The 20,553-nt window shown below is 39.9% G+C and overlaps 1 protein-coding gene across 2 annotated transcripts in view; it reads right to left on the bottom strand.

The window, feature by feature from the left end:
• The window catches only part of COMMD10 (COMM domain containing 10), a 176,253-nt gene that overhangs the window by 141,194 nt on the left and 14,506 nt on the right, over positions 1-20,553 (bottom strand). The window contains exon 5 of one of the 2 annotated variants that reach the window (XM_054032571.1): positions 810-920. The exons of the other annotated variant lie outside the window; for it this stretch is intronic. Within the exon in view, the coding sequence (XP_053888546.1) occupies positions 810-920 (111 nt within the window). The remainder of the gene's footprint in view (positions 1-809; positions 921-20,553) is intronic. 2 annotated transcript variants of the gene reach the window in all.

Consider the following 20,553-nt stretch of genomic DNA (forward strand, 5'->3'; position numbering starts at 1 on the left):
TTCTATCCTAAAATATGCAAAACCAGTAGATATTACTATTCAAGCATAAACAAAACATTATTTGTATTACTTTGGGATTTTAAAAGTGTATTTTCTATATTAGTCAGACCTTGCCTATATTAAGGTTTACCCACCACTGTATTAGTTCAATTCAAACCACTAGCAAAAAATACAACATAAATGTAAAAACTGGCTTCCATTGACGGAGCATGTCCATTTCAAATTGAAGTAAAATCCACCAGCACAACCCAAGGTTTACATTGGTGCAGCATGTTTATACCAGTGGCTGTCCCAGTGTAGCTATACCAGCGGCTAAAACCGCATACTAGTTAGGGTTGTACGATAAAAATGTAAAGACCCTGGCTCTCCACTGTCATTTACACCTGTATAGTGGTCTTAGAACACATGCATAATGATTTGATAAAAATCTCAGCCCTACTTTGCAAAGTATAAATGAAAACAAAATAGAAGGCAGAGGAAAACCAGGTGCAAAATATGTAAGAGTTATCAATCATGAGGTACGTATTATAAAATAACCATACCCCATGACATGTACTGTCAATACCTTTATAGTACAAAGAACTGCTTATATGGCATTCAACCCCAAAACCTATTTAATGCAAATAACAATATGCCAATTCTTTATTAATTCCACTTGCGTAAATTAAATTACCTTTAAAAAAATAAGTAAAAACACTGCTGTGAGATTAGTGACAATCAGTAGAGCTAGTTATAGTCTTAGAACCTTAAAATTATAAATTCTTTAAAAAATTGCATAAGTTCACTCTCCCAGGCAGTGGCTTTCCTACCTTTGAATCTTCATTGCTCATTCCAAGTTCTAATACAGCTTGAGGAGATTTCAGTTTCGCTTGAGTGGACTGAGCCATCTGAAGGTTAAGCTGCCATCCAATTGTCTCAAGCTATAAAACACAAGTTCAAATTAGAATCAGATGCTGCAGAAACACTAAGGAGGTGAGTTTTCAACATTTCTCAGTGGTCTGTGTCAATGAACATAGATGGCCAGACTCTACGTAGGCATTAGAGTTCCTATGCAAAGCACATTCTGCAAATTCTCCCTCAATTATATAATGTGGCTTGTTTTAAATTAATCTGCAGAAACACCCTTTAAATATTGTTTATTCTATGGTAATTGTGACAGCCTTGAGGTTATCTGGTATGTTCAAGTAAATCATTGTGTTCCTTAAATTACAGAGGACAGTGACTTACACTGATTTCTGCACAATTGGAAAGCAATTTATAAATCAAATCTAAAAAAATGTTTTTCAAAGGTTCTGACCCCCTGAGGTTCCCACTTACACTGTGTTTTATACTTAAATTTCCTTTCCAAAAATAGAATCTTAGCAGAAAATGTGGTCTGCTTTGGAAAGTGACTAAATAAAAATGGCAAATTCTTAATCAGCAGGTCTGCTCCATGTGCATTCCATCATGCCTGCCAATACTCATGACAAAAATTATTCTATGTTGCTTTCCACTCCTGTTAACACTGCAGAACTAAAACAGCTAAGAGTGTGACCTGCAAAGTCTGTTCCTTCTTCAGTTACAAACAAAATGCACATTAAAAGGAAACCACACAAAACAAACTCTATATCACTTTTAAGTCAAGGACCTAAAGTGATTTTACAAACATTAGCAAATTATGCATCACAATACCCCCTACAAGGAAGGTATTACTACATAAACCACAGAACTAGGGGGCTTACAGGAAACAATTTCTCTGGCTACAGGAGAAGAGAAGAGAACTGAAGGGCTGTTACCCGCTAACAGGTTTAATTAGCATAATTATCACCTGCTTCTAGTTAGTTTTATAAAGTTTTTAAATTCTATTATTTGGAATTTCTTTACATTTTGTTCATAGGAATGCATTTTAAATTGGTTATGGAACTAAATATATTAAATGACAAAAATCTTAGTTAATGCAGAGTTAAGGGTGTCCAGTGATAGCTTCTGCCCTTCCAGAATGTCAAGTTCAGCAAAACTCAAATTTCTGACGACAGGAAATACAGAGTTAAGGTAAACACCCACACAACCTTAACTCTGCCCTCAGAGCCTCCAATAGCCACTGGGAATGGTCTACATGAACTCCAGATACATTCACATTTGAGTGTAACTGTATTGAATGGGGGAGGAATAAGTTGGAGCTTCTTAGAACAACTGTGACTGTGTATGGTAAGTGCAGTTAGCACCCGTCCATTAAAGTGAAGAAGCAGAGTGGGAATGTGTGTGTTATAGTCATTGTGGGACATTGCTCGAAGAGGGCACTGTTAAGGTTGCATGGGAGTTACCTTAACTCTGTATTTCCTGATTTTCAAAAGTTTGAGTTTTGCTGAATTTGATGATCTGGAAAGGCACAAGCTATTACCCAGCAACCTTAATGCTGCCTTAACCAAGTTTTTTGGCATTTAATTTCCTAGCTCTTTCAAAAGAGAGAGAAATGTTTGTTGGTAGGCACTAATAGTCATTTTAGACAGTTCTATTTCTTACCTAGGTTTGCAGATGATATACTACTGTGGCTAGGTAATAATGAAAAGACTCAGCTTTCATATAGGGCTTTTCATCTCAAAGTATTTTACATCATCATCCCATTTTACAGATGGGAAACTAAGGCACAGAGAAGGGAAGTCACCTAGCAGGCCAGTGGCAGAGCTAGGAATAGTCCCAATCCAGTAGTTTTTTCAATAGACCACATGGTTGCTATGTGACTCCTGAGTTTTCCTCACGTTTCCTGTACATTTTGTTACAGTGGAATGGGGATAATGGTGTGAGAGAGAGACGACTAGTGGCTGCATGCTACCTTGGTTAAGTAGCCTCAGCTGCACATTGAACTGGGCTCCTCATTCCTACTACCTGCCCCCATATGGGACTCCTGCCCCTGGTTCAACCAGGTTCCCCAGCTATGCCGCAGGTCCATCCAGTTTGCTCCTCCTCAACACTGGGCACCTCCCATCCAATCTCACACAACAGTGGGGTGTATATTAAATATTCATTTTCTAGATTTTAGATGTTTACATTTATGTTTCCTTCAGCCCCCTCCCTGCCCCAATCCAAGCTCACACAGAGGGACAGGAAGCGGGGATCATATACCCCAAGAAGAGCAAGGTCCCCCAGATGCCAACTCACATAGGGGGTATGGAGTGGGGCTTAGACCCAACCAGAAAGGCAATCCCCTTCCAGTACCTGGTTCATATGAGGGGGCAGAGAATGGGAGGTTAAATGGGCTAGGGGATCACAGACTGTGGCACACATTCAGGAGGGAAATGAGGGGCTGACAGGTACCCCTACCCCTATTCTCCGCCAGTCTCTCTGTCACTCACCTGCATGTCCTTTTTCCCAGTTTCCCGACCCCTCCCCTCACACTCTCCATTCTCTTCCCACCACTTGATTCCCCACCATTCCCATCTACTCTTCCACCCCAATCACCTTTCCCTCCCAGTGAGCATGTGTTTATTTAGTTCATTTTGTTTTCAAAAAAACTGTGCCTTCTGAATATTCTGCTGTACTCAGATTACAGTTCCCAAAATAAAAATCCCCCTTGATAAAGGCAGAGTGAAGCAATATTCCTCCTTTTTTTGTACTTCAGATTTCTGGCCTGGGTTGGATTTGAACTCAGTAATGTGATTGTGAAATTCAACTGGGCCACACTGGTTCTGTGAGAAAGAGGTCATTTTCTAGATAGATAGCCTCTCTCACTGCACATGTGCAATGTAATTCCTTTAGCGCATCACTGAACATGCAAAGCTTTGGATGCTCTAAATGGAAAAAACAAAATCTGTTTCCAATAACTTTTTAATTTGCTTTCCTCCAAAGGACTAGTGGATGTCATGCACTCTGTTGGGGTAACCCTAGAGCCTGATGCAATACTCTGAGCCCTCATTTGATCTCTGTGAGCAAAAAAGATTGCCAGAATCTCTCAACTCTAAGAAAAGTTATTTTTCTGGGGACTGTATCTCGGGAACCCGTAGGTCCTCCAGCCCCAGAGTTGGAATGCTAATAGAAACCTAGAGCCCCATGAGGCATACCAAATTTCAAGGCAATTCAATTAACCATGTAGAATAGATTATAGATCACTTAGGAAAGCAGAGTTTTAAAACAGAAACCTGGTCTTAACCTTAATTATCGCAGAGCTGTCATCCTTCTATAATGAAAGAGTATATGAATATATGAAAAGGTACAACATGAGGAAAGTTGGACACCCTATTCTAATAATTAGTGAGCTCAAATTGGGTAGCTGATCAGAGGTGATAAACAGGCTTATCCAAAGGCCACAGAAGTCAATAGAAAGACACTTATTGACTTACGAATGATCTATGCAAAATTTAAAAACCAATTTAACAAAGTCAGTTTAAAAGACAAATTAATTAAAATTAGTGCAACTCCGTGGAGCAGACACTTGTTTTACATCAGAGTGCCCTATTTCAATTTTGTTTAAATTGAGTCCTAAGAAAAAACAAAATAGGGTACTCGGTCCAAAATAAGAGTGTTCACACCAAAGGGTTTTACAGATTTAACTAAATAAATTTAAAAGTGGTGCTCACAATGTGTGTAGACAAGGCGTTAAGAGTCCCTGCTCTCATATCTGTTTGAATCTTTTATTTTAAACAGGATTAAGCTAAATCAAAATAAACCACTCAAACTGAAATATCTGTCTGCACACAAACTTGAACCAGTTTAACTAAATTGGATTAAAAAAACACACCATTATTAAAACTGGTGCAATTTGCAACATAGACAAGCCCATAGCACCTTGCTTTCCACTGGACACTAAGTCCAGCAATAGAGGCTCCAAACCAGAATATTGCACTGTATCGGGTAATTTGATCAAACGCTATTTAAAGTGATATTGGCCAAGAGCAACAGTCCCAAGTAAGTGGTGGTGGACTGGCCTGGAGCTGGCAGCAGTACACCAAAGCAGTGAACAGCAGATAGTACCAGGTCTTTTGGTGAAAATCAAGGGGAGACCCTGTGCCAAGCTGATGACTGCAGGGTCAAGCCAGGGGTTTGTGACTAAGGTTTGTGTTTGGTTTCCAATGAGCAAGAATCTCGAGGGCCCCAAAAGACTGGCTAACAGGTACTAGCAGAAACTCTGAAGGCTGCCAAATATTTGAGAAAAGGAACAACATCTAATAAAGAAGTAGTTTCTATAATCAGATTCTCAAGAAGCTCATGTGTTTGCTGTGTGGAGAAAGAACAACATTAAGGGAGTCCAAAATTTTCGTTTAAATTTCTTAGAACTGTAAGTGTCAATAGGGTTTTAGGTGGGGACTTGAGATAAATGTTTGTTTTATTTTGAAAGGGACGTCTAGCAGTAAACTAAACATCATGTTGGGTTAGAAATGCAGATTTATGGCTTTTATTTCACTCCTAATTCATACTTGTTCTGGAATATTGCAGACATCTTAGAACAAACACAATATATATGGTGACACAACAGTCTGAGTTAACAATAAAAGCCCTAACTTTTCTTATATTGGTTTACCTTAAAATTACTTTGTTTTTGGTAAGAATCATGGATTTTTTTTTTCATTTTAATATAGCTGTATGAGAACTATATTTGATTAATATACTGTATGCTGTCTGAAGCTTCAAAGTGGTTTGCCTATTTATTTTCTTGCAAGGGAGATAGAACATATAATTTGCCATGGCTTTATTTATTTGAAAGATGCTCAAAATTCTGAAATAGTAACTAACCTTTTGTGAGTGGTAACAAGGTTTCTGTACAGTATTTATTTCCGAGTCACGGTACTTGCCAACAATTAAGTGGTACAACTTTTAGGATTAATTTTTCCAAAGGATAAAAATACATTTCAATTCTTTTCATGTCTAATATAATGTTCACTATAATGACCCAAAAAGGTTAGAACTATTTTCCAGTATTCACAATCTACTGTGATGTTTTAATGTAATCTCAGAGGTAATTCCTTGGATTTATATATATATATTCCTCTTAATTTATGAAAATAAATAGATGCTTTCAGTAGCTGCAGACTTTTGGCATCTTTTCACAGTTCCTCATCAGTATACTTTATATATATATATATATATATATATATATATATATATATATATATATATATATATATATATATACACACACACACACACACTTATGTATATTCTACATACACACACATTTATATGAAGAAAAGCTACCCTCTCTCTCAAATTTTAAGATAAATATGGTTTGTGTGTTATTTTGCTACATAACATCTTAATGATAGCACTAACTTATCTAGTTTTAGCTCAACTTTTTTATTTTAAAAAAAATCACATACTTTCAACTGTCTGTAAACTAATGACAATGAGGTATAACTAGAAAATGGTGGGAAGGTAGTCGATATCACTAATACAAGTTAGCATTTATGGAACATCTTTCGGCTCAGTTCCTCTAGTACTACTGAGGATGACTCAAAGCAACTCAGAAATGAAGAACCTTTAAATTACCTTTGCATCACCTGATCCTGGGGCCATTCTGCACCACGTTGGCTCCCCAGGAGGTCATCGTGGTAGCTGAGGACCAGCAAGTTTAAAGGAACACAAGCACACACCCTACACACCAGCTGTGTGGAAAGCCTGCCTATATGAAACTTAAATGCCATTTAAGTACTATTTTCAAGGCTTACGTGGTAGATAGGCCTTATGTGGATTCTCTGTACAACATGGATTTTACCCACTGTAAACAATGTCCACAAAGTTAATGTTTGTAGTCTTGTGTATACTGTTGCCTCCACAACTCAAATTAACTTATTTGTAAAATTATCCTGTATCAGGAAAGACACTCCTGTTCAACTCACTTGTTTGTAGTATGATTTAATGCAAAATAAACGGAAGGAGTGTTGCATGAAAATCTAATAAAACTGGAGAGAGTTGTTTTGGTTACATGACAGAGTCAAAGAATTTTATTAATTTTGACAAACAGCACAGCTACTAATAGGAAAGAACTATCCATATCAAACTATAGCATATTCAGAAGCCAACCTAACTCAGAATGCTAAGGCAGCATTAACCAAAAGTCATCTTAGCATAAGTGTACAAAGTACATAGTGGATATCATGCACCATCTTCAGAGGCTAGCTGCTGGAAATCTACCACCATTTCTGGCAGAAAAAGGTTTCAAGTCATCTGTTCCCACAATAAACTAAGCTTACCTTCAGCAACGGGCTCCCTTCCCTAACCAGACTCCTGATCTACTCCCACTGGATTCCCTGTCCCCAACATATCGCCAGAGTAGTTGAGATTCTGAACAATATTTAATTGTCCTAGTAAGCTTATTTTGAACTAAACTGAAACAACTGAAAACAACAGTATAGAATCACAGAAATGAAGAACTGGAAGGGACCTTGATAAGACACATAGTCCAGTCCCTTGCACTGAGGTTAAGTATTATCTAGACCAGTGGTTCTTAACTAATTTATCACTGTAGGCCGCATATGCAGCCCACCCCGGACCCCAGATTCCCGAGCCTGCAGGGCCAGGTGAGAGCCTGCACCGGACCCCTGAGCCTGCAGGGCTGGGTGGCAGCCAGCTCTGGACCCAAGAGTCTGTGGAGCCGGGTGGCAGCCCACTCTGACCCCAAATCCCGCTTGGCCGGCTGACAGCCCCGCCGTGCCGGGCGGCCATTAGCACATAGCTAAGCTGGCCCATAGCTGTGTGCTAATTGGGCCATATGCAGCCCGTGGGCCGCTGGTTGAGAACCGCTGATCTAGACCATGCCCTAGAGGTGTTTGTCTAATGTGTTCTTAAAAACCTCCAACAATGGAGATTGCACAGCCTCCCTAGGTAATTTGTTCCAGTGCTTAATTACCCTGACAGGAAGTTTTTCCGAATATCTAACCTAAATGCTCTTGCTGCAATTTAAGCCCATTAGTTCTTGTCCTGTCCTCAGTGGTTAAAGAGAACAATTTATCACCCTCCTCTTTATAACAACTTATTACATACTTGAAGACTCTTTTCATGTCCCCCCACCCTCAGTATTCTCTTCTCCAGATTAAACAAACCCTATTTTTTAAAATCTCTCCTCATAGTTCATGTTTTCTAGACCTTTCATCATTTTTATTGCTCTTCTCTGCACTTTTTCCAATTTGTCCACATCTCCTCCAGAGTGTATTGTCCAGAACTGGACACAATATTCTAGCTGAGGCCTTATCCGTGCTGAATAGTGGAAGAATTACTTCTCATGTAATGCTTATGACACTCCTGCTAATTCATCCCAGATTGTTTGCATTTTTTGCAACAGTATCACATTGTCAACTCCTATTTAGTTTGTGTCAACTGTAACCTCCAGATCCTTTTTTGCAGTACTCCTTCCTAGGCAGCCATGTCCCATTTTGTATTTGTGCAATTGATTATTCCTTCCTAAAGGTAGTACTTCGTATTTGTCCTTACTGAATATCATCCTATTTATTTCAGACTATTTCTCCAGTTTATCAAGATCATTTTGAATTCTAATTCTGTTCTCCAAAACTTGCTATCATCTGCAAACTTTATACGTGTACTCTCTATGCCATTATCCAATCATTTAATAAGATAGTGAATAGAACTGGACCCAGGACAGATCCTTTCAGAACCCCATCTGATATGCCCTTCCAGCTCGATTGTGAACCACTGATAACTACTTTCTGAATACGCTTTTCCAACAAGTTGTGCACCCACCTTATAGTATGTTCATTAAGTTTACGTTTCTCTAGTTTGTTTATGAGAAGGTCATGTGAGAAAGAACACCTCTTGCACCCAACCCCCCCAACTCCCTGCCCTAAGCCCCCTGCCTGTACCTCGCACCCCTCCTACATCCCAACTCCCTGCCCTAAGCCCTCTCGTACATTCAGCACCCCTCCTGCACCCCAACTCCCTGCCCTGAGCCCCCTTGTACACCCTGCACCCCAACCCCAGCCCTGAGCTCCCTGCTGCACCCCAAACCTCCTGTCCTGAGCCCCCTGCCGCATCCTGCACCCCTCCTGCACCCCAACCCCCTGCTCTGAGCCCCCTCCCGCAGTCCGCACCCCTCCTGCACCCCTGCCCTGAGCCCCCTCCTGCACTCTGCACCAATCCCTTGCCCTGAGCCCCTTCCTGCACACCACACCCCCTCCCAAACCCCGCACTCCCTCCCACACCCTAACCCCCTACCCCGGCCCTGCATACAATTTCCCAGATGTGGCCCTCGGCCCAAAAAGTTTGCCCACCCCTGGTTTAAACTGTAACAAAAGCTGCACGTTGTAAGAGTGGCTGAAATCAACATTATCAGAATTTCTACAAAAGAAAGCTTAGATAATTATATGACAACCAATCAGTAAAGCTTTAGTATCAACATATTATGAATACCCTGGTTATTACATTCAGATCCTTGTGATTTCTTTGAAAAGATGTACTACATTTAAAATTACTAGCTTTTCACTAAAATACAATACAAATTCCATCTCCCATTTGTGCAAGACTCCCAGATGTGCGGCATTTAAAATTACTAGCTTTTCACTAAAAGGTAATAAAAATTGCACCTTTCATTTGTGCATGATTACACCATCTATGTAATAACTGTTAAAACATATTTATTCAAATATCTAATAAATTCAGGATTTTGATATTATCTGATACGGTTTAGAATACATATATGCAAGCACAATTAAACCATATTAAGCCTATAACACTGCTTTATATTCATAGAAAACCTAGACACAGGAATGGTGTTGAATACCTTGTCATATACACCATTAGATCTCTGCATAAACAAACATTACTCCTGTTTACATATAAAAGGATTTGAATGCTGACTGGCTTTGTCCTGGTGTGACAAAGAAGAATAATTTACCTTTATCTCAGATAAATACATTGCAAATTCATCCTAATTACAAAATCAGAGAAGCATAGCCTTCTGGACAGAATACTTGTTAGCAAGTCTGACAGGGTAGAGGCAGAAGTAGTGCTAAATTGAGAGTGAGTGTTCTATAATTTTCTGTGCACGGAACAGTAAGTTTAAGAAAGCCCAATGTAGGACGGTAACACTACCATGCGTAAAGCATACATACATGTATACTCCCAACAAAGTCAAGAGGATTACTTACACATAGAAGTGTTTGAGGATCTGGCTCGTATTAAATCAGTATAAGTTTTTGGATCTAGTGGGAGTGGGACAGAATGGTACTTAAATTTAGCATGGAACGTAATACTGGTTGGTCAGAAACTTAAAGTAAACTAAGTTTGTGACAAAGGCCAAAACCATAGGCATCTTTTGTAGCCTCCTTTGAAACAGCTAGATTACACAGTACTACTGCAACTACTGAGAAGGAAAATGTATACCAAGGAAATTATGATACAGTATTAAATCTCTTATTGATCTAGCTTACAATGAGCTCTTGGGTCAAATTGGCCTCTAGTGATACAGTCACTGATTTTAGCATGACTGAAAATAAATTTTAATATCCATTTTATAAAGTTCAATCTTGGCACAGCTCTGAGGCTACTTTCTAACAGTAATGACCTTTCTGGTATTAGCAATGTCTACTCAAGCCACTAACATGGACCTTCATGCTTTCAGTTTCAGCCAGCTACTTACTAGGCTGGTAGTAAAGAAAGCGCTGATTCACATTTGTATAGAAGATATGTAAAATCCAAAGCTCCTTAACTATTGATGCAACAGCCATTTAAAGTCAATTACTCACATTTATAATTACTTTTTTCTAGAGTTAGTTTGCCAATTTGAAGATGTGCTGGAGCAGTGTGCCTCTGACTCTTCATTACGGACAAATTTTGCCTTTCCCCTAGTGAGTATACAAGGCATAACTGGGAGCATAAATAGTGTGGTTAGAAGGCTGTGGTGGCCAAAATATGGGTCATCCCTACTAAAGGGTCCACACCTACTGTGTGTAGAAGCAATTTTCCACTTGGAGATTCCTGTGTCCCAGAATGGAGGTGGTTTGTGGGAGGAACATATAAGGGCAGATCTGGAGAACATGCAACTACGGGTATGTGTACGCTGCAATCAGAGATGTGATTGCAGAATGTGTACACGCATCCAAACAAGCTCTGATCTAGCAATGAAGCTCTGGCAGCAAAGACTTCAGTACTGGTTAGCCACCTGAGCAAATATCCAGGGGCCCAGATGAAGTCCATGCTGCCACAGCTTCACTACTACTGGTACCCAAACTGGCCAGATTAAAGCTAGTTTGAGTGTGCCTACATGTGCTGCAATCACATACCTTGACTGCAGTGTAGACAAACCTACGCATCAGCCATTTTCCCCACCCATGCACTACCTTGAAGCTGCAGCAGTGACTTAGTACATCCGGGAGGACAAAGGAATGGAAAATACTTCCCTATGTGACTCTTCTTAGCATCAAGCTTAACATAGGCTATGCACTGAATCCAGGATTTGGCTCTTAATTATTATATAGTAGTTGGTAAGGTTTTGGAGCAGGTTGGCTAGGACAAGTTCTTGGAATCTAATTAGATTCCTACCTTCTTTGTTGGACTGCAAGCTGAAAACATTTCATAGATCAAGAAAGTCCAGGTTGGTGAGAAAACAGATTATTGTTACTATTACCTATGTTTGATGATGGGAATGATACATACTTCAGTACCTCTGTGGCGATCATAGAATATCAGGGTTGGAAGGGACCTCAGGAGGTCATCTAGTCCAACCCCCTGCTCAGAGCAGGACCAATCCCCAGAGAGATTTTTGCCCCAGATCCTTAAATTGCCCCCTCAAGGATTGAACTCACAACCCCGGGTTTAGCAGGCCAATGCTCAAACCACTGAGCTAACCCCGTGATACTGCAGAGGCTGAAGGTATTACGTAATAAGCAGCAAGACAGTACTTTCTTGTGAACTCAGAACCTACAGTAACTTTGCAAAGATCACAATCAATTACATTGGCCAAGTCTCCATGAGCAAAAACAACAACTTTAGTTTAACCATACAGTATAAATGTGTTTATAGTTTGGCATCAGCATATTAATAATCGCTTTTTCCTCAATCATAGACTTGAAATATAGCCTTTGCTTAAATCAGTCTATTAATTTTGAAGTTCCTAGGGCCAAAAACTAACTATAGAAGCTATTGCGTGCAATAGCATATGGTTAAGATGCTATATTAATAAACTAAATATAAGGTATAAATTTTAGGGTACTCAAAAGTGTGCTAGACACATCACAACACGGATGAGTTGCTCCAAAATGTGTGCAATATTGTTTCATGCATGCCACAGTGACAGGGCAACCAACAATGGGGTGAACATGGGGAGGAAAGACCAGGGTTACAGCAATAACATCACCCAACAACTCAGCAGGGACATGTGTACATTATAGTTGAACACAGTTTTGTATAGCTTTTTGGAACTAAACATTTGAAATAAATGTAAAAAATGTCTTGGTTGACTCATTTCTTGGAAGAAGTGAGTATTAAAAAGGGATCTGGACACCAGGCAGAATAGTCGTCTGACAACTAAACTGCTCTAACTAAGCAGCTGTAAACTGTACCAGAGCTGAGGCAAAATCAGAGAGCCACAACTAGTTCCTGGACACTAGCCCTCTACAGAAACCAGTGTAAGCTGCATGCACCAGAGACTCTAACCCAGAGTTGTCTAGCACTATCTGCACTGCCCACCTAGTGGGACAACGCTGCACACTCTTTCTTACAGACTATTGAATGAATTTGTACCCGATTAACTTAGAAAAGGCTTAGGCCTACTCCCAACAGCTACAAGCGCTGACAAAAAAAATCCCAATCCTTTAAAGCAGGGTTTTCAAAAATTAAATGAGAAACATTCAGTTTCTTGGCTTAAAAAAAGTTAGGGTTTGTTTTAGCTATGTTTCTTTAAAGGAACATATATCCATTTTACACAACCCAAGTGTATGATAGTTCAAAGGTAAGAAGCATTTCTCACAAAAAATATCTGAAATAAAAACTGTTTCTTATATTTTATCAGGTCTGCAGTATTACTATCATTGCGAGTTCTATGTAAGGGAACTCCTTCAAAGATGATAGGATCTAAGTTTACTCTACTGCTTTATAACAGTTTGCAAACTTCAGAGGGTATCTGGACGGTCACAGCATACGAGTATGTCTATGCATCTGGAAGCATGCTCAGATAGACAGCCACACGTGAGCTCTGCTCAAGCTAACACACTAAAAATAGCAGCATAACCAAGGGGTAGCATGCATGGTGGCTTGGGCTAACCACCCAAATATGTACACAGAGCGTCCACATGGGTTTGCACTCAGATGGCTAGCCCAAGCTGCTGCCCATACTCCATTGCTATCTTTTAGCATGCTTGCTCAAAGAGATTATTGTTACTATTACCTATGTGTATGGCTACCCAGGCTGGGAAACATGTTCCCAGTTAAAGTGAACACATATGTTTAAGGATCAAAGAAAGGGATATACAACATTTTGATAAAAAAACTCTAATGATACAAAATTAACCTGGCACACATTAAAATGGATGAAAACTGGCTGACAGATTTCAAAATTTAACTGTAAATAGGGAATCATCATTCAATGGGTACGCTTCTATTTTTATCAATAATCTGGTACAAAAACAGTCATCACTGATAACATTTGAGGACGATATCAAGATTGAGGGAGTGATAAATACCAAAGAGGACAAGTGACCATATGTATTTCAATTTGGCACTAGTCCAACCACACTACTGGAATACTGTGTCCAGTTCTGGTGTACAAAATTCAAAAAAGGAGTTGATAAATTGGAGGGGGTTCAGAGAAGAGCCACAAGAATGATTAACAGATTATAAAACATGCCTTATAGTGATAGATTCAAAGAGGCTCAATCTATTTAGCTTAACAAAGAGAAGGTTAAGGGGTGATTTGAACACAGTTTATGAGTACCTACATGGGGAACTAAAATTTGACCATGGAGTCTTCAGTCTAGCAGAGAAAGGTATAACAAGATCCAGTGGCTCAAAGTTTACACTAGACAAATCCAGACTAAAGATAAGATGCAAATTCTGAATAGTGAAGGTCATTAATTACTGTAAAAATTTAGCAAGGGTTGTGGTGTATTCTCCATCACTGGCAATTTTTAAATCAAAATTGGATATTTTTTCTAAAAGACATACTCTAGTTCAAACAAGAATTAATTCAACCAAGTCCTGTGGCCTATGTTATACAGGAAGTCAGACCAGATGATCACAGTGCTCCCTTCTGTCTTTTTAGTCTACCAATCTATGAAAATCTGAAGTGATTTTTAAAAAAAGAATGCTAGCAGCTCAGCATTCATGAATTACTCTCTACAACAATGATTTTCAATCGGTGGTCCACGGACCCCTGGAGGTCCGCACATGCATTTGAAATTTTTTAGGGGTCCCCAAATGAAATAAAAGGTTGAAAACCGCTGCACTACAACAGTAACACAGTATGTGCTGGCTGAATTATAACTCCTTCCTGACAATACACCTGACCCAAAGGCCACCCTCCTCCCAAATTTCAAGTCCCTGTTCATGTTGGAACTAGAACTTCTCAACTAAATTTTTTTTCTAATATGGACAGAACAATATATTTTCCCCTAAGCTCATTCACATAAATAGCTGAGCTGTTTTAGTTGAAACTTCGTGGGGGGGAGGTGCGGGAGGGGGAGGACGAAGCAGACCCGCAGCATGGAAAATTTCAGCCCAAACAGTTTAAGTTTGGCAAAGTTTTTCTCAACTGAAAACATGGTCTATCATGGAATGTGTCCGGCAATCTTAACTACAGGCATCACTATCTGTGACATCTATTATAAAAAAAAGTTTTTACAATTAGGACTAAAGAGGAGTGTACAAATCCCAAGAGTTTTTAATTAAGTGGATTGTTTGGGTAATTGAAGAAATTCACTATCAAGCACCTGGACATGGTTGAATCTAATTAAGCTCTATCCAGTGCTGAGTGTATGAGTTTTTCATTTTTAAAAGCAATCCATAAACAGATTGTATCAAAAAGATACATGAATATGAACAAACCCAAAAGCGGAAAAAAACATGTTAAATGAAAGCGTAGTTAAGTAGTGCAACCACAGTGCATCTATCAAGAGAACACTATCCAGGAAGATGGGGAAAACAGAACAAAAAAGGCAGATGCTAGTGACTAGGAGATTTAATTTTCAGAAACATACCAGGTGCATAGGGGTGTGTAGCAGAGACACAAACCCTCATGTTCATAGATTCATAGATTCTAGGACTGGAAGGGACCTCGAGAGGTCATCGAGTCCAGTCCCCTGCCCGCACGGCAGGACCAAATACTGCCTAGACCATCCCTAATAGACATTTATCTAACCTACTCTTAAATATCTCCAGAGACGGAGATTCCACAACCTCCCTAGGCAATTTGTTCCAGTGTTTAACCACCCTGACAGTTAGGAACTTTTTCCTAATGTCCAATCTAGACCTCCCTTGCTGCAGTTTAAACCCATTGTTTCTGGTTCTATCCTTAGAGGCTAAGGTGAACAAGTTCTCTCCCTCCTCCTCATGACACCCTTTTATATACCTGAAAACTGCTATCATGTCCCCTCTCAGTCTTCTCTTTTCCAAACTAAACAAACCCAATTCTTTCAGCCTTCCTTCATAGGTCATGTTCTCAAGACCTTTAATCATTCTTGTTGCTCTTCTTTGGACCCTTTCCAGTTTCTCCACATCTTTTTTAAAATGCGGCGCCCAGAACTGTTTTATTGCCTCTGGAGGAAACACTATCATAACTGGACACACTCTGGCAGAAGCTGAACTAGAGCCAATTATTTTGATGTATAGGTAAGAAACAATGACAGTCAGCAATGGAACAGAGATCTTAAAATTAAGGTAAGAAGTAACTTAGAAAGGATCCACAAACTTTTTAAAAAATATATAGCAGTGTCAGTACTTCATGTACTGAATGACCCAGCGTAATCTTTAGAAACTTACTTTTCCTCATTATCATCTTGCAAGACACTGCAATGCCAATCCATTAATGATGAATGACCAGCTCCCACTTGGTGAGATATTGCAGCAAGTAGTCTGCTGAGGTGACAACCAGTATCAGAGTATGCTGGAAACTGAAGCCTATCTAGAGAAGTGAGGTAACTCCAAAATTACTATTACAAAGATTACAGTTTTGTAATGTTTCCAACACTTATCCCATACATAAGACAAGATTAAAGAGAAAACTTTATCACATCATGCAACATTTTAAAATCATTGGCCTTACCAAACCAACTTTACAGACAGTGGTGGTGGTCTCATCACAAATAGAAAGCATCAAGAACTATCTAGCCTGAGCTAACCATCCATACCAATCTAGAGTTTTTAGACCTATAGAAAGAAAGTTGCATGTCTAATGTTCCATCAGCATGGAAGCATGTCCTCTGGAATGGTGGCCAAAGCATGAAGGGGCATACGAATGTTTAGCATCTCTGGCACGTAAATACCTTGCAATGCCAGCTACAAAAGTGCCCTGCAAATACCTATTCTCACTTTCTGGTGACATTCTAAATAAGATGTGGGCAGCATTATCTCCCTTAAATGTAAACAAACTTGTTTGTCTTAGCAATTAGCTGAACAAGAAGTAGGACTGAGTGGACTTGTAGGCTCTGAAGTTTTACATTGTTTTGTTTTTGAGTGCAGTTATGTAACAAAAAAAAATCTATTGTGAAAGTGCAACTTACAAATGTAAAGAGATAGCATTACGGTACTTGTATCATTTTTACAGTGCAAATATTTGTAATCAAAAATAATATACACTTTGATTTCAGTAGCAATACAGAATACAATATATATGAAAATGTACAAAAGCATCCAAAATATTTAATAAATTTAAATTGGTATTCTATTGTTTAACAGTGCGATTAAAACTGCAATTAATTTTTTTTAATTAATCACGTGAGTTAACTGCAATTAAATCGACAACCCTAATATATATACATACACATATACACACACATTATATATAAACACTCAGAAGTTAGAAATTCCAGAATTAAGGTTGCCCGTGGGGAAAAGATTTCTGATAGTTAGATGGCTCTTTAATGTAATGAAAAAAGGCATAACGAGATCCGATGGTTGGAAGCTGAAGCTACATAAATTTAGACTAGAAATATGACACAAATTTTTAACATTGAGGGTAATGAAGAATTGGAATGACTTAATCTAGGGATTCTTGGTCACTTTAAGTTTAAATAAAGTTTGGACATCATTTTAAAGGATATGTTATTGCCTAAATAGAAATTACTGGTTGAGGATCCATGTCCTGTGTTGTATAAGAAATCAGATGTAATAATCCTAATATTCCTTTCTAGTTTTAAACTCTATTAATTTTGCAAGATGGTGCACACAAAGAAGTTCTGCTATTTTATGTGTAAAACTTCATAGTCCCTTTTCTCCTGTAACTTTTTTTCTCTGATGGAGGAGTTAGAGGAAGAGAAACTTCAGAAAAATACCCACTGTGATGGGGGCAGCTGCCCTTCAATAATAGATAAGGGGTTAAAGCCACCCTGGCTGCATGGGAAGCAGCCACTGAGGAAAAGGCTTGTAGTGCCAGCCAATCAGGAGAAGCTTTATTGGAACAGCCAATCAGTGCCAGGTTGGCCCATATAAGAAGGGGCTGCTGAGCAGAGGAGGAGGCAGTTACTCCATGAAAGTTGAGGGAGGAGGACTGGCTGCTTAGAATGCTGGAGCACCATGGACAGAGCAGTGCTGGGCAGGGTCAGCAGAGTAAGAGAAAGCTCCAGGCTGACGGCTGCCAGACTGAGGCCCTGATACAAGGGCGAAGAAGATGCTAGGGCTGTGGGGAAGTGGCCCAGGGAAGGAGACGGCAGAGTTGGAGGAGGGGCAGTACGTGGCTGCCAGCTATAGGGTCCCTGAGTCGGGACCCAGAGTAGCAGGCGGGCCAGGGTCCCCCCCTTGCTACTGAGGGGAGCGGCTGGAGAATGAACTGCAGTTTGCCACTGAAGCAAGTGGTTGGACTAAGGACTGTCGGTCACCCGGAAGGGGGGAAAGAACCAAATGGGGCACAGCCAGAGGGCTGTGTCCAGAAGAGGACGATGCGAGACACCACTAGACAAGGGCGCTCCAGTGAAACGAGATCTAATTCCCAGGACTGCCAGCAGGAGGCGCAGCGGTGGTGAGTTACGCCCTGTTACACCCACCCCCTATCAAAAGATGAACATTTGATGGGGACAGGTGTTATTCAGGTAGAGAGGTGGAAGAGAGGAAAGAGAAGAGAACAACGAGGAAAGTACAGAGGGCATCAAGCACTACTAGTGCATTGGCTTCCTCTTCTAGAGCTGAACCTTACATCCACACTTTCTGGGGCAAGGACTGTTATTCGAGAAATTGACTTTTTAGACACTCGTGATGACATAACTGAACCATTTTGGCGCTTACACTATTGTCTTTCGAGATGGATAGTTGCCAACACTTTCTTTACATGGTAAAACCCAGCTGTTAGGTGACAACCAGAAGGAGAGAGAGCAGACAGCCTGGACAGGAGAATTACAGGGGGAGCATCAAGTCAGGAGAGAGGTTCCCAAGGATTGGAACCTGAATGGAGACTGGAAAGCTCAGGAAGCCTACCAGAATCACAGTACAGCCTCAAGGAGAAGGGCTGGGAGCCCCTGAAACCAAGGGGAAGGAGTGTCCACGGACCAAGGAAAGCTCTGTGGAATGCGGCAGCAACACAGATGCTGCTGGAGGGCTGTGGAATCCTTTAACCAAGAGGAAGGGGTTGTAAGTTCAGGGACCAGGGGAACACTTGTGCAAAAAACTCTAGAGAGACCAAGTCCCCTCCCTGCATTCTAGCCAGAACCCCTACCTGCAGTCTAGCCTCAGAGCTGGGCAAGAAACAGTTTTCCCATCTTATAAAACTTTTTTGTGATTTCAAGTGTTTCTGTTCTGCATCAGGACAAAACTGAGATGTTTTGAAGTTTTTGTGGAGGAGAGAAAAGGAAGAAGAAGGAGGAAAAAAAAAAAAAGAGAGAGAGAGCGCGTTTATCCACCCTAAGACAACCTGTAGCCTGGTGGTCACGGCAAACATCTGGGATGTGCGAGATGCAGGTTCAAGTCCCTGGTCTAAATCAGGCAGATTAATGAACTCAATCCGGATCTCTCACAGCCCATCTGAGTGTCCTGGCCATGAGGCTATTCTGGGGAGGGTCTCTCTCTGGTTTTAATCAAAAATTCCATCCTGAACCTAAGAAACTTTTCCTGATGTTCCCCCCCGTCTCAAAAGATCAGTTTTGACAAATCACCATTTTCCAGAAAAAAAAATGTTTTGCTGAAAAATTCCCATCAAAACTCTATACCTCATGTCCTTTAATCCTCCCACCTAGACTCACACAGCCAAATTCAAAACTTATTTTACAATAAGTTTATAAATACGGAAGTGCAGCTTATTAAGACCTAAAATAAATGTGTACAAAAAGGATAAATTTGCATGTGGTACATCAAACATCAATATCTGAACCAATAAAGTTTGGGAATTACTGCTCTAAAAGTGGCCAGATTTTCAGAGGAGTTGAGCACCCTATTGACTGGAAATCAATGGGAATTGCTCATACTCAGCATCTCTTAACATCTGATTCCTTATTCAGGATTTAAGCACCCAAGTTTGAAATTTGTGGTATAAACTTGTGTGTGATAAATTGCTGAATGCACCTCTTTGGGCTTGTCTACACTGACACACAGTTCAGCCTATGCAGGTGTGAATAGCAGCATGCACCAGTACTGTGTTATAACTCCCCCATGTGGAAACTGCAGGCACTAACTAAAACATTCCTAGTTCGCCTTAACATAGTGGTGTTTGAAGAGGACTATATTAATGCAAACTAGGTATCTTTTAATTTGCACCCACAGCATCCACCCAGGGGCATTACATTGCAGCATTTTGGTGCACACTGCTATTCACACCCCCCATAGTCCAAACTGCAGGGCAGGGCAGTTATCGCATCAGTCTGACTATTAGAGAAACTCATAATGCATTGGTAAAGTTACTGAAAGTTGGTACTTTACCTTTGCTAGGATCACTCTAATATTGTCTCTGTGTCTCTCATTAAAAGGACAGCATCTGATTGGATTAAAACACTAACATACTGGAAAGTGATATAAAAGGGTACAGCTTAACAATAATGGAACTTCATATGGGAAACAGCAGTTGATGAATGTTATAGGACAAGTTTTCAAAGAGGCTTTGTTTTTGTTTTGTTTTTTGCACACAAGGATGATTAATGTACAAATGACCAACTTCATCTGCAGGCATAGGCAGCACAAATATTTTGTACATATGGGCTAAGCTTTTTAGAGGAGCCTAAGGAAGTTAGTTGCTGAACTTCCATTAAATGTCTATGGATTTGGGCACGTTAGACTCCTTTAAAAATCCCATAAATATATTCTACCATTTGCACACATAAGTAATAACATGTGAAAACTGCACATGCAAAGGAGCATGCACGTAAATACCCCATGTTGAATACTTGGCCACATAAATACAGTATACATATGCAAATATATACACACACATAAGTACAACTATGGGAGTGTATTTAAACAGTTCCAACTATTTTGAAAAATGTTACCTCAAAGATCTTCCAC

This window comes from Malaclemys terrapin, chromosome 6 (assembly GCF_027887155.1).
Source record: "Malaclemys terrapin pileata isolate rMalTer1 chromosome 6, rMalTer1.hap1, whole genome shotgun sequence".
Classification (NCBI taxonomy): Eukaryota; Metazoa; Chordata; order Testudines; family Emydidae; genus Malaclemys; species Malaclemys terrapin.